Source organism: Nematolebias whitei, chromosome 2, assembly GCF_014905685.2.
Source record: "Nematolebias whitei isolate Nwh7 chromosome 2, NemWhi1, whole genome shotgun sequence".
Classification (NCBI taxonomy): Eukaryota; Metazoa; Chordata; class Actinopteri; order Cyprinodontiformes; family Rivulidae; genus Nematolebias; species Nematolebias whitei.
This window is the reverse complement of record NC_056499.1, coordinates 49,264,349-49,278,921: the sequence shown is the minus strand read 5'-3', so window position 1 is coordinate 49,278,921 and position 14,573 is coordinate 49,264,349. Positions and strand designations below refer to the sequence as shown.

The 14,573-nt window shown below is 43.1% G+C and overlaps 2 protein-coding genes across 2 annotated transcripts in view; one reads left to right on the top strand and one right to left on the bottom strand.

The window, feature by feature from the left end:
- tp53bp1 (tumor protein p53 binding protein, 1) overlaps positions 1–14,573 on the top strand; it is a gene marked incomplete at both ends in the record, with an annotated part of 265,669 nt that overhangs the window by 66,639 nt on the left and 184,457 nt on the right.
- Positions 1–14,573, bottom strand: part of tubgcp4 (tubulin, gamma complex associated protein 4) — a 192,347-nt gene that overhangs the window by 1,405 nt on the left and 176,369 nt on the right. Inside the window, exons 2-12 of the mRNA XM_037692259.1 lie at positions 10,962–11,090; positions 10,124–10,246; positions 9,260–9,313; positions 9,119–9,175; positions 7,048–7,127; positions 6,608–6,809; positions 3,882–4,047; positions 3,686–3,810; positions 3,559–3,609; positions 3,006–3,111; positions 2,739–2,846 (exon numbers count right to left, since the gene is read on the bottom strand). Of these exons, the coding sequence (XP_037548187.1) occupies positions 2,739–2,846; positions 3,006–3,111; positions 3,559–3,609; positions 3,686–3,810; positions 3,882–4,047; positions 6,608–6,809; positions 7,048–7,127; positions 9,119–9,175; positions 9,260–9,313; positions 10,124–10,246; positions 10,962–11,090 (1,201 nt within the window). The remainder of the gene's footprint in view (positions 1–2,738; positions 2,847–3,005; positions 3,112–3,558; positions 3,610–3,685; positions 3,811–3,881; positions 4,048–6,607; positions 6,810–7,047; positions 7,128–9,118; positions 9,176–9,259; positions 9,314–10,123; positions 10,247–10,961; positions 11,091–14,573) is intronic.

The following is a 14,573-nucleotide window of genomic DNA, read 5'->3' as shown; positions in this document are numbered from 1 at the left end:
GGGGGGGGGGAGAGTGGAGTGCTACGTGTGTATTGCGTGCAGTTTGGAGTCTGAGCTGCTACAATCTCCGCTCCCTGTCTGGAAGTGACGAAGCTGCGTGGGGGAGTTGGTAGGTGGGGCGCCCTCCTTATTTAATGGTCAAGAGAAGTACTGGAATGCAAGTAAACTTTATATATGGTGTAGGTGTATGTATATATCATACAAAATATAGCATGGGGGCGGCTGTGGCTGAGTGGTTAGAGCAGTCGTTCTCCAATGGGAGAGTTGGGGTTTCAATTCCACCAGCAGTCACATGCTGAAGTGTCCATGTGCAAGACACTGAACCCCTCACTGCCTCTGATGTGTGTCCCATCAGTGTATGAATGTGATCTAAAGCACTGATTAGTCTCTTCAGATTCAGATTAACTTTCTAGAGATGTAGTAAAGTGCTGTATGAATGTGTGTGTGGAGGTAAATGAGGCACAGATTGTTGTAATGAGCTTTGAGTATCTTGATTAGATAGAAAGGTATAAGTACAGTCCATTTACCATATACATATATACAGTGTGTGTATATGTGGTGGCCATCTTGGAATTTGATATGACAAACCAGTTTTGGATAATAACCTTTCTTATGTCTAGATGAAATCACACACTAAAGTGAAAGTGGTCATGTTGTGGCTGTGGAGCAGTGGTAGGGCAGCTGACTTGGGACCAGGAAGTTGCAGGTGCAACTCTAGCCACAATTTTGATGTTGTCGGGGCCGGGACGTGAACTGGCGATCTTCGGATCACAGGCCCACCTCTAAACTCTGCGCCACCACTCCCCCTGATTTGATTCATTCCCCTGAATCAAATCAACTACTCTGACGACAATCATGTCTTAAAAGACATAAAACCTTGGATGACCCTTAATTTTCTCCTGTTGAACACAGACAAGACTGAGGTTTTGGTTTTTGGACCTGAGCACCTTAGGAATTAATTATTCAGTCTTTCTCCCTCCTTAGATGGCATTAATCTGTCCTCCAGCTCTAATGTTAAAAATCTTGGTGTTATTTTTGATCAGGACATGTCTTTTATCCCCCACATTAAAAACGTTACTAGAACCACCTTCTTCCACCTGCTTAATATCACTAAAATTAGAAACATCTTATCTAAAAATGATGCAGAAAAACTGGTCCATGCATTTGTCACGTCGAGACTGGACTATTGCAATGGTTTATTATCTGAGTGTCCAAATACTTCTTTAAAACGTCTTCATTTGATCCAAAATGCTGCTGCCAGAGTCTTAACTGGAGTTAGTAGGAGAGATCATATTTCTCCAGTTTTAGTTTCTCTCCATTGGCTCCCTGTCAAATCCAGAATAGATTTCAAAATCTTACTTCTAACCTACAAAGCTCTCAAAAACCTGGCTCCATCTTATATTACAGATCTTATTGTTCCATATTTTCCTAACAGAGCACTTCACTCTCAGACTGCAGGCTTACTCGTGGTTCCTAGAGTTTCCAAAAGCAGAATGGAAGATCTTTCATTTATCAGGCTCCTCTCTTGTGGAAGCAACTTCCAGTTTCTGTCCATGAGGCTGACACATTGTCCAGTTTTAAGACTGAGGATAAGACTTTCCTTTTTGATAAATCCTATAGTTAGGGTTGACTTGTTATGCTGCTATAGGCTTAGACTACTGGAGGACAAATTGACCTCATTTCCTTAAATGATTTGCTAAAACTGAATAGTTTTCATTTGATACTATTTCTATCTTAACGTGATTCTTGACCTGCCATTGTGTATCTGTTCCTACCAAGCCCAGCTGGTTGAAGCAGATGACCCTTGCCCTGAGTCTGGTTCTGCTAAAGGTTTCTTCCTCATGAGGGAGTTTTTCCTTTCCACTGTCGCCTTCATGCTTGTTCAAGATGAGAGTTCTGTGATGGAGTTAAACTCAAAGCAGTCTGCTCCTCAGATAAATAATGTTAAATTATTATTTTTAAATATGAATTTATGTTCAGTGTTCTGAGATGACTTCTGTTGTGACTTGGCGCTTTATAAACTGAATTGAAACTCTACTCTATGTTGTGGTGACCTTGAGCATGGCACCTGTCTCCAAACTGCTACCCAAGCTCTTACATAGCTGTGTGCTGCTCCACTTAGGTGTACCTCAGGGTCAGATGCAGAGCACTGATGGGAACATACGTGGATGGTAAATGTACTGTACTTATATAGCACATTTCTATCTTATTTCAAGATACTCAAAGCTCTTTACACTACAACCTGTGCCCTCATTTACCCATTCATACAGCACTCTACTAGATCTCTACAAAGATAATTGAACAAATCATTCTAAAGAGCCTAATCAGAGCTTTATCATATTCATACACTGATGGGACACACATCAGAGGCTGGATGACAACATAACACTTTCACTTTTTAACCCAGTCATTAGAGGAAACTACTTTTCAGCAGTTTAAAAAATAGAAAGCATAGTTTCTTCAATGGTGGGGGTGGCCTGTATACTCTCATATATGGTGGTGGCCATCTTGGATTTTGACTTGGCAATTCAGTTTTTGATAGTGACCTTTCTTACACCTAGAAGTAGCCACACACCAAAATGGAAGTCGATACCCGACTTATTTTCAACTTGTGGTGCTCACAACACAAACAGACGGGGGTAGTTCCAACTCTTCTCTCCACGACAGGAAGCAGAAACAGGCTAAATATGAGTGTAGTGTCTCCACCTGCAGCTAGCTTAATGAAGCTAAGAGTGAACCTTTGCTGTCCTTGCCCTGGTGGTCCACGGTGAGGTGCAGCAGGGGCAGGAGGTTGTCGTCATCCAGGAACACTTTATGAGCAGCCTGCTGAAATGCCACGTTCACGTCTGTGGAGAGGAAACCGTTTGAACATGTGAGAAGCTGCAGAGCTGAAGAAGCCCTTGAATCATGCACAGGTAACATTCTTATGACTCGTGTCTACAAAACACCGATGAGTTCCCAACTCGGGTCCTAGAAACTGAACATGAGCCGACGCTCAGGTTTACCATGCTCGGTGACGGCTGTGGGAGGGGTTTTCAGCATGTGCTGCGCCAGGTCAATGAACACCTGATAGAGCTCCCCACGACCCAACAAGTAGAAGTCCTTGATGATCTGCAGGACACTCAAAATGTCAGCGCAGCTCATTCAGCACAGATTCTTCATCCAGAACAAAATGTTAACGAGAAGAACTGCATTTAGTGAGAAAGCCGAATGCTGGAATAAGCTGAAGATGAAACGGATTAAAGAAGCAGAACACTCACTGCAAGATAAAAGTAGCAAAAGGCATGCTAAAGTCCAAAACTAGCTGAAAAGTAGCTAAAAACTAAACATGACAGAATGGTAGGTAAAAGCAGCTTAAGAAAACAAAACTTAAGGTGCGCTGATGTGAAAGAGAACAATGTTTTAGAAGCTGAAGGCATCTCAAGTCATTTTTACAGGGAAATATTTGTAATTAAAGTTAAACCTTTTTAAAAAGTAAAAAAGCTACAAAGATCTGAAGTCACCGTCTCCTGAAGGAGCCGAATGTTCTGATTGATAAGTGGCTGAAGTGACACAAACCTTGAGCTGCTCCAGCAGGTTTGCCTCCTCCACCATCAGCGTCCACAGGTGCTGCACGTCCAAACAGAGCAGGTTTACAGAGGAGCAGCTCACTGACTCTTCAAATGATGCCGTGCCATGACCTCACCTCTGCCACCGTGCTCCTGATCCCATCGATCAGGTTTTCAAAGTCCACTAGGCTGAAGAGGGGCTGCTGTTTGAGTCGGTGCAGCTCGGCAGCAAACAGGTCCTCCTGGTGCTTCAATATGGAGCCTGGAAGAACAAACGCTTGTTCAGCTCTGAACCAAGGGACTGCTGAGGCAGAACTTTGTGCAGGTCGGTACCGGTTCTGGACGGGCTGTGGTTGTGGTTTTCAAACATCTGAACAGACTCTCCTACAAAAAGAATCTTCTCGGCCACTCGGACGGGGATGTAAGAAGGCAGCATCTCTGTCCGCAGAGAGAACTGCTGCAGAGACGGAGCCAGCATGTTCTCCTCTTCAATCAGCCTCTGGGAAAACAACACACACACACGCACACACACACACACACACACACACACACACACACGCTCAGGTATTTGAGACCAGTGACACCGGGTCGCTCCGAGCTCTTGTCCTTCGCTGCATTTCTTACAGCAGGTAGAAAAGTGTGCACCTTGTTCAGGGGTTGTGATGTAAAAATGAAACTACAACCAACGTCTTCCACCTTTACAGTAAAGTCCTGCCCAGTTCAACTGGGAATAAAAACGTGGAGTAAGAATTAAAAATACATAAGAAGATGTAAGACGCTGGTTGCATGAATCAAACCCATCCTTCTGATTTAATTCCAGCCTTCAGTCTTCTTCAGCCTGGTTTGTACTTCACAAGATGTAAGACGTCTGATGGGGACGTGATGGTGAGACACTCTTGTTCTAGTCACAAACAGATCGCCACCGTTTCTGACAGACGGTGTGGGAACGTGTCCCGAAGGTGTCCAGCCAAGGAGAGGACCCCGTGTCTCCACAATGTCTCATCTGTGCACAGAAACTGTCCACTCTCCTTCCACGAGGCCTTTGACTAAACTTTAACAGTTCAGCTGGACCCGTTGTAAAAAAGTTTTCTACTGAGCAGGTGAAACCAGAACTCTGAGCAGACAACAAAAATGCTGTCTGTGTCGCACGGCCACGGCAGTGAGACTCACATCGGGCCCTTCTAATGAAGCATAGTTCCTTTAGTCTTTCAGCAGGACACGCCTCGACTTGGTCCATCCCACTGTGAGCACATCTCGTGCACAGCCCTCTTCACACCTCCCCACAAACTTTCTATCAAATGTACCATATTTTTCAGACTGTAAAGACGCACTTAAAATCCTTTAATGTTCTCAAAAGTCAACAGTGAGCCTTATGGATTAATTCTGGTTGTGCTTACTGACCTCGAACTGATTTTATTGTGAATGAGTTGAATAAAGTTTGACTTATCTGACTGTTTTGTTTCATCTAATGCGCCTTATAGTCCAACAAATACAATATATCTTAACTCTGCTGGTCCTTTTGATGAAGAGGTTCTCTTGTTTGTCTGGATGTATGCTCCGGGTCTCCGCCATCCCGAAAGAAATATTTATCTTCACCCTCAGCTGTCAGCAGACATTTGAAGGTTTCAGGACAAAATATTCCAGTATTTGGAATGGTTAATAATTCCATCCATCTGGACTAAAACCACAGTTCCAGTAACCCTCCACACCATGATGGTGCCCCACCATGCTTCACTGCAGGCACAGTGCTCTTGTGGTGATCCAGTCTTGTTCCCACACCAAATGGACGTCTTGGAACTGCAGCTGGGTCATTGGACCAGAACACATCCTACCCCAGGCTCCTGGCAGACTTCATTAATCTATGTTTGTAATATTTAGTTGGACGTGAACGTTGTTTCTTTGACAGAAAGGCTTCTCTACCCCAGAGTCCACTCAGAAGACAGGAGGCTGTGGACCCACACAGAACCAGAACTCCCTGCAGCTCCTCCAGTGTCTCTACAGCCTCTATGACATGGTTCTCTTGTTCTGGACAAACATCCTGTTGCTATTTTACGTGTTTTCTAACTTCTTGATGACTGTTTGACTGTGTTCCACTGACTGACTGCTCCTCCTCGAGCTCTGAGTCCAGGTGAGCTGTTGGTGCAGAGAGGTCAGACTGATCAGTGTCTTCAGCCGACGGCAGGTTAGAGAAGAACCACGTCAAAGGTAAACTACAGAAACTGTTTGCAGCGACAACGCTGATGAAACTGAACCAGTGGCTAAAGGTCTAAAAGAAGACTGGCTAAAAGAAGACAAACAAGCTAAAAGACAGAAATGGAAGAACAAGGAAAACCTGAAAGGAGCGCAACAGTAGCTAAAAGTTTAAAGTGGAAAATGCTAGCTAACAGTATCCAAAAAACTAACTAGAACTTTGAAAGTAGAAAAGGCTAGCGAAAAGTAGCAGTACACTTGCTAACAGCTAAAAGAAAATAAAAATGCTAACTAAAAACTAAAAATAGCAAACTAAAAGTAGATAATAGCAATTAATTTAAAAAACTTATAGTTTTCAAACCGCAGAACAGTAGCTAAAAACTGCAAAATGACAGCTAAAAGCAGCTAAATGAAACTAAATGACAGCTAAAAGCAGCAAAATGATAGTTAAAAGCCGCAAAATGGTAGCTAAAAGTAGAAAAATGGTAGCTAAAAGCAGCAAAACAGTAGCTAAAAGCAGAAAAATGATAATAGCTAAAAGCACAGTATTTCTAACAGTGGAAGGTTTTAATATACGAGTGGGTAAATTAGCTCAAAGTATGCGGAAGTAATTTAATTGCAAATAATGTGGAGAAAACTGCAAACAGGATAACAGTGTGAATCCTGACTCAGCGTTCAATTGCCGACTCAGCATTCACACTGTTAGAAAGTGCTTTAATAAATTCTTAACGGTGTGCGCACTTATGCCACCAGCTCTGTCTTATTTTACAGATTTCTCCTCGGGACATTGATTTATAATTTTCTGTTCAACTGCACCGGATGTTTCAGGAAAGTGAAAAAGTTTTCAAATGATCCACCGTGGCTCTCACCAAGTCCTGTAACTCTCTGAGCTGTTTCCCACTCAAACCTCCCAGGCCCAGATCGTCCTCCTCCTCATCCTGATTGGCGGCAGCACCTCCTGCACCGGGGCCCTGCTTTATGAAGAACTCCTCGCTCTGGTCCAGCAGCAAGCCGTGCAGCATCCAGGCTGCTAGCTGCTTGTACATCACACCATGACACACAGCCAGAATCCTGCGGACGCATCAGGTGGATGTTGTTACGTGTCTCAGAGTGATACACAAAGAAACATTTCATTACATCCACTTTATTCATGCAAACATCTTTACTGCTAAAAGAACAACCATGAGTTCTTCATCACACTGACAATCGAGACGAATGATCAGCAGATGAGAAAATGTTCGAGCGGTGAGCTCATCTGTGTCATGCTCAACATAAAATCATTCAAATGTCACAGAATGTACAGACTTACTTCTCTAAGGCCATGCGAACAGGAGGAAGGCCCACACAGCTGTGTTTGTACACCGTCTCCAGGATCTGACAGCCGTGGATCTGAACCACACACACACACACACACACACACTTCTGTTTGATGACATAAGCTGCAGCGTTTATCAGGTGACATCTAACCATTTTAGATCAAACTTCTAAGATTAGATCAGTTAGGGTTAGAGGCTGCACTTTTTGGACCTGAGCATCTTAGGACCAAATTTTGCATCCTTCATGTCCTCTGGATGACATTAATTTGGCCTCCAGTTCTAAAGTAAAGAACCTTGATGTTATTTTTGATCAGGACATGTCTTTTAATCCTCACAATAAAATATAATCAGGAAGACCAGATGAAAACCAGCCACTAGGAAGCACAAGCCACTATATCTCTTGTGCCGGTCCCAACCCAAGTAGATGGTGAGTGTTGTGTCAGGAAGGGCATCCGGCGTGAAACACTTTTGCCAAAACTATAAAGTGGAAGAGAACTTGGAGAGGTGGAGGTATGCACTTGAAAGAAGAGGAATGAAAGTCAGCGTAGTAAGACAGAGTGCATGTGTGCAATCACTGTGCGAGGGGCGGGGTACACCCTGGACAGGTCTCCAGTCCATTACAGGGACACATAGAGACAAACGAGACAAACAACATTCACTCTCTCACTCACACCTAGGGACAATTTAGAGTTACCAATCAGCCTAACATGCATGTTTTTGGTCTGTGGGAGGAAACTGGAGCACCCGGAGAAAACCCACGCATGCACGGAGAGAACATGCAAACTCCACCCAGAAAGGCCCCTGAACCGGGGTTTGAACCAGGGACCTGCTCACTGAGAGGCAGCAGCTCTACCAGTTGCGCCACCGTGCTGCCCCACAACTGAACATAGAAGTTCTAAAATAATTAAATATAACTTTTAACACTTTTATATTTTGTGATTATGATGATTTTTACAATGTGACATTTCAGTTTTAAGTTTGAAGACAAGTCGATCGGTGCATCTGGACAGCAAAGGGTTAACCTTCATAAAGACCATGAAGGAGAAATGCAGGAGGGAGTTTCTCCCTGCACTTGTGGGCTGCACACATGGTGCTAAATCATTTAAAATAATTTATTTTAAATAAACAATTCATGGCTCATCCATCAATCAGCCAATTGTGTCATGTCCAATCTTACTTAGAAAAACCGCGATAGAGCGAGTCCATGAAAAACGAACCATGAAGTAACGAGGGAGTACTGTAGTTGGAGTGAGGACAGAGTGAGATGGAGGAGGACTCACTGTGGAGACCCCTGAAGAGGGAAAAGCTGAAAGAAGAACAAAAATGTAACCAGGAACACTTTCTTCCACCAGAACAATTAGAAACATCTTGTTCAGAAGCACATGGCCAAGATAACAAAGGAGTGTCTTCAGGACAACTATGTGAAGGTCCAGAGGACCAGTCAGAACCCAGAGCTGAACCTGATCCAACACATCAACAGGAATCTGAACATGGACGCTCCCCATCCAGCCCAATGGAGCTGAGAGGTTCTGCAAAACATGTCCCAGAACAAGTACCAACCCTGTAGGTTGGTACCAGACACGGTACCAAAAGAGCTTCAACAAAGTAAAGAGCAAACACTGTGGATACTTGTGTCCATTTTGTTTGTTTGTAAATTGTAAACTTTTTGACATCGTCATTGTGGCTGTGTGTGAATATTTGACATTGAATCCATTCTGGACTACGACTGGACCACCATTAAATGCTGCGAGGCCTTTCCAGGCACACGGTGTATCTGTTCCCTTCAGTTAATGAACTTGATGTGCTGGTCAGAGTGGTATATTATTTGGTGGATCAGTATTCTGCACTTTTACTTTCTATTTATCCAGTTACCCCACAAGAATGGACTTTTTGAAACATTTGGGTTATTTTTTAGATGAGCTATAAAAAAGGAACAGACTTAAAACTAAAACAGATTCTTAAAGTTATTTGGTTGCAAAATAACTTTTTTTTACAGCTCCTTCTCTGTGGAGGACGAAAACTGGCTCAGATTTTTACAACAAACGTTCTCCAGACTTTTCTTACCTTCTGTGATTTGATCGTTTCTACCATCACCAGAACAGAAGGAAACAGCAGCTGAAACTGGAGCACAAACAGCTCAAACTCAAACGTCTGAGGCTTTCATCGACCTTCAAACACAAACATCTGACTGAGAGCAGCACCTACCTGGTCAAGCTTGTAATTCACATGAGACACTGTCAGATGTGGATCTCCCAGGAACTGAAACACACACTCAGATGTTAAAGTGTCCTGTCACGGCCTGTCACGATAACAAATTTTGCTGAGCGTTTAATTCTCAGAAATGATTGCGATAAACAATAATATTGATTGAAATTTGACAATAATTAGTAATTATTGTCAAATTTAAGAAAAACTGTTGATTAATTTGTATGTAGTACCTATTTGACCACTGGATGGCAGTATAAGACAGTTTGAACCGAAGGATGGATAGTGAGGGCGCGAGCAGCGTCTCTTAAGAAAAATGGGAGGAGACTTCTTGACGTCACATGGGCTGTCTCTCTTTCCTTTTTTCCAGTTCTCAAAATGGCGGACGCTCGGTGTGGTTTTAGCTCTTTAGCATAGCATTTGTCACACAAAGCTTTTAATTAAAAAATAAAAAATCAGTAAACAAGTTCTCAGCTTCTTTTTGTAGAGAAAAACAACTTTTTACACGAAGGCACAGGTTTCAACCGTGAATTTTGGAGCTTCGACAAGATGGAGGTTTTTTTCCCCAGAGGTCGGCCTGTTAGCTTAGCTCGTAGCTTAGCTGCTTTTAACCATCCAAAAATGCGATTTTGGATCGTTAACAGATTTTAAAGAGAAAGGGAGGGATCGGTGAAGAACACCGGAGTTGAGCCTTTTGTCATCCAGTGTCTTCAGTAGAAAGAGAGACACGAAGAAACGATAAAACTGATAAATGAAAATGAGGTTGATAATTTATTCATCATGCGATTGATTTATTGTTTATCGCGACAGGCCTAGTCCTGTCACATCCTTAGTGTTGTTTCGTGGTTTGTCTCCTGGTTGTACCTCCTGCTCCAGGTCCAGCAGGGCCTGTCTGTATGGCTGCAGCATGGAGTCCAGCCCCGTGCAAAACGCCCGCAGGTAAATTCCATGAAGTCCCGTCTGGTTGGGCTGGTTTGTGTGATGCTCCTGTGTTACACATCATGTTCATGAGACACGTTCATTATCGGTCACCACTGATGGTGAAGGTGGAACAATTACGTCTTTGTCACCAGGCTGACATCTACAACTGATTTTCTTTAGAGTCAACCCAATTCAAGATGGCCGCCACAACCAACGGAGCTTAAAAAACACAAAAATTAGCTTTAACTGCATTATTTTACAGGTATTTAACTTGAACACATTGTGCAACATCTTTGCTTAAATCCTTGACATTAACTCTTGGAGTCAACCCTGTCTGTTAGCAAAATATCTCATGAACCATTGGACGGATTTAAATTAAACAGCTGATTCATCTATTGGAGTCAGCCACAGCTAATCGACCTGTGGCTACACAAAAATACATACAGCTCAGTGACTTTTACAGATATTGAGGTCAAATTTGGAGTGGTAGTAGCTGACAGTCCTTTACAACACATCCTCTAAGAGCCAAACAGATCATGAGATCATGTGATCTACAATATGGCATGAGATGTCACTGAGTGCCGTGTTAAACATCTGATCAAAGTAGCCACAACCCCATGATTTCTCAAAGTTCAGTGTAAAACTCTGGCCTGAGAGGCTGCAGGGGAGACTTCAAGAAGTCTTACGCCTTTATTTTTAAATCAAATTAAAATAATGAATAACTGCTAATCGATTTGAAGACCCTAAACAAACCTTGAACGTGGGTCAGAATGAGGCTCACCTGCTGATGAACGTGGCCCGTGTGCTGCTCTATAAACTCGGTGAAGCGGGTGTAATCTGAGCCCAGTTTGCACAGCCGGTTGAGGACACTGGTCTCACTGGGGTGAAGAAAAGGCAGGTCCTGGGACACCTGTGGATGATGTGAAAATTAAGAAGCAACGAGGACTTTTCCCACAAATTACAGACACTTTCCAAAAAAATTAGAATATCATGGAAAAGTTGTTTAACTTCCATAATTCCATTCAAAAAGTTAATCTTTAATAGATGATCAATTCAGGGCCCACAATTTAAACAATTTCAAATCTCAACAGTTGAGGGAGTATCAGAGAAACTGAGACGTTTATTTTCTAAACATAACGTCCCAGTGGCTTTTAAACCCCGAAATACATTAAGGCAAAGACTGGTTCATCCCAAAGATCCAGTCCCCCGGCACAAACAGAGTAATGTTGTGTATGTTGTTCAGTGTCAGGAGGGCTGTGATCAGTCTTACATCGGGGAAACAAAACAGCCACTGGCCAAAAGGATGGACCAGCACAGAAGATCAACAACATCAGGGCAGGACTCTGCGGTCTATACTCATCTCCAGGCCAGCGGTCACTCTTTCAGGGATGAAGTTGTTCACATCCTGGACAGAGAGGAACGATGGTTTGAGAGAGGAGTAAAGGAGGCCATCTTTGTGAAAAGAAATCGTCCATCATTAAACAGAGGTGGAGGCCTCCGGGTTCAACTGTCCCCCTCTTACAATGCTGTGATTGCTAGTATCACTCAGCCCTCTGTGAACAGTAAACAGCCATCAGTGTGCTAATGATCCATTGTTAGGCTGATGGTCCTTCTTGAGCATGTGATCAGCTGGTTTTGGTTGTCAGCAGCAAAACTGGTTGATCCACTCTGAGAAGGTGCTATTTAAGAGACTGAGCTGAATACAGCACCTCAGACTGAGGAAGTCTCTCGGATGAGAGACAAAACGTTTCTATATTTTTTTGTTGTTTTGCTTTGTTTTGTTTTTTTGAATGTCCAGAGGACCAGATTTAACTTTTTTAGAGAATACTGTGGAGAAATCAGCCCAAATTTTGCAGAGCATGAATGTTTTAAACTGAGTGTGACACATTAATTATCTACTAAACTCAAAGCACCTGCACAGGTTTCCCCATGTGTCATTAAATTGCTTCAGTTTGGTTCAATTGTCTCAGTTCGGTTCAATATGGGGAAGACGGTCAGACATAACTGGCAAGAAGACCATCAGTGATACCCTCCATAGGCTGGATGTTGAGTGTCAGCCGTGTGCCGCAGATTTCAGCGTAGAACTCCGAGTGAGGAAGCAGTAGAGACATTTCTCCCTTTTTTTTTTTTTTTCATTCAACCTTTATTTAGACAGGTAAATCCCATTGAGCCTCGAGGACTCATTTACAAGAGAGACCTGAAACCTGAGACCTTTTAGCATCTTTATTCCAGTGATAGTGACACGAAGGTAAAAGCCAAGCGAAGCGAGTTGAACACAAACAGCCTGTACAGGCAATCTATACAGGTCATGTGAATGCTCATTAGATACAGGTGTGTGGGGACGTAGCCCTCTGACAAATTATTTTATTAATTATGTAGAATGCTAGATATACAGGTCCTTCTCAAAAAATTAGCATATTGTGATAAAGGTCATTATTTTCCATAATGTAATGATAAAAATGAAACTTTCATATATTTCAGATTCATTGCACACCAAATGAAATATTTCAGGTCTTTAATTGTTTTAATACTGATGATTATGGCATACAGCTCATGAAAACCCAAAATGCCTGTCCCAAAAAATTAGCATATTTCATCCCACCAATGAAAGACAAGTGTTTTTAATACAAAAAACGCCAACCTTCAAATAATCATGTTCAGTTATGCACTCAATACTTGGTCGGGAATCCTTTTGCATGAATGACTGCTTCAATGCGGCGTGGCATGGAGGCAATCAGCCTGTGGCGCTGCTGAGGTGTTATGGAGGCCCAGGATGCTTCGGTAGCGGCCTTAAGCTCATCCAGAGTGTTGGGTCTTGCGTCTCTCAACTTTCTCTTCACAATATCCCACAGGTTCTCTATGGGGTTCAGGTCAGGAGAGTTGGCAGGCCAATTGAGCACAGTATTACCATGGTCAGTAAACCATTTACCAGTGGTTTTGGCACTGTGAGCAGGTGCCAGGTCGTGCTGAAAAATGAAATCTTCATCTCCATAAAGCTTTTCAGCAGATGGAAGCATGAAGTGCTCCAAAATCTCCTGATAGCTGCATTGACCCCACCCTTGATAAAACACAGTGGACCAACACCAGCAGCTGACATGGCACCCCAGACCATCACTGACTGTGGGTGCTTCACACTGGACTTCTGGCATTTTGGCATTTCCTTCTCCCCAGTCTTCCTCCAGACTCTGGCACCTTGATTTCCGAATGACATGCAAAATTTGCTTTCATCCGAAAAAAGTACTTTTGACCACTGAGCAACAGTCCAGTGCTGCTTCTCTGTAGCCCAGGTCAGGCGCTTCTGCCACCGTTTCTGGTTCAAAAGTGGCTTGATCTGGGGAATGCGGCACCTGTAGCCCATTTCCTGCACACGCCTGTGCACGGTGGCTCTGGATGTTTCTACTCCAGACCCAGTCCACTGCATCCGCAGGTCCCCCAAGGTCTGGAATCGGCCCTTCTCCACAATCCTCCTCAGGGTCCGGTCACATCTTCTCGTTGTGCAGCGTTTTCTGCCACACTTTTTCCTTCCCACAGACTTCCCACTGAGGTGCCTTGATACAGCACTCTGGGAACAGCCTATTCGTTCAGCAATTTCTTTCTGTGTCTTACCCTCTTGCTTGAGGGTGTCAATGATGGCCTTCTGGACAGCAGTCAGGTCGGCAGTCTTACCCATGATTGCGGTTTTGAGTAATGAACAAGGCTGGGAGATTTTAAAAGCCTCAGGAATCTTTTGCAGGTGTTTAGAGTTACGTCGTTGATTCAGATGGTTAAGTTAATAGCTTGTTTAGAGAACCTTTTCATGATATGCTAATTTTTTGGGACAGGCATTTTGGGTTTTCATGAGCTGTATGCCATAATCATCAGTATTAAAACAATTAAAGACCTGAAATATTTCAGTTGGTGTGCAATGAATCTGAAATATATGAAAGTTTCATTTTTATCATTACATTATGAAAAAAATGACCTTTATCACAATATGCTAATTTTTTGAGAAGGACCTGTATAGTTTTGTGTTTTTTTTTATTTTACTTGTAACATATGTGCAATCTCTTTGATAATAATATCTTTGATAGGTGGAACACCTGGAGAGCTGGTGCAGAGAGAATAATCTTCACATCAATGTGAAGAAGACAAAGGAGATGATTGTGGACTTCAGAAGGAACAAAAACACCTACACCCCCCTGAACATAAGAGGATCTGCGGTGGAAGTGGTCTCCAGCTACAAGTACTTGGGTGTACACATGAATGACAACCTCAGCTGGAGCAACAACACCACCAGCCTGATCAAGAAAGCTCATCAGAGACTCTACTTCCTCAGACGGCTGAGGCGAGCTGGTCTGGGAAGCTCAGTCCTCACCTCCTTCTACAGGTGTGCAGTGGAGAGCATCCTGTGCTC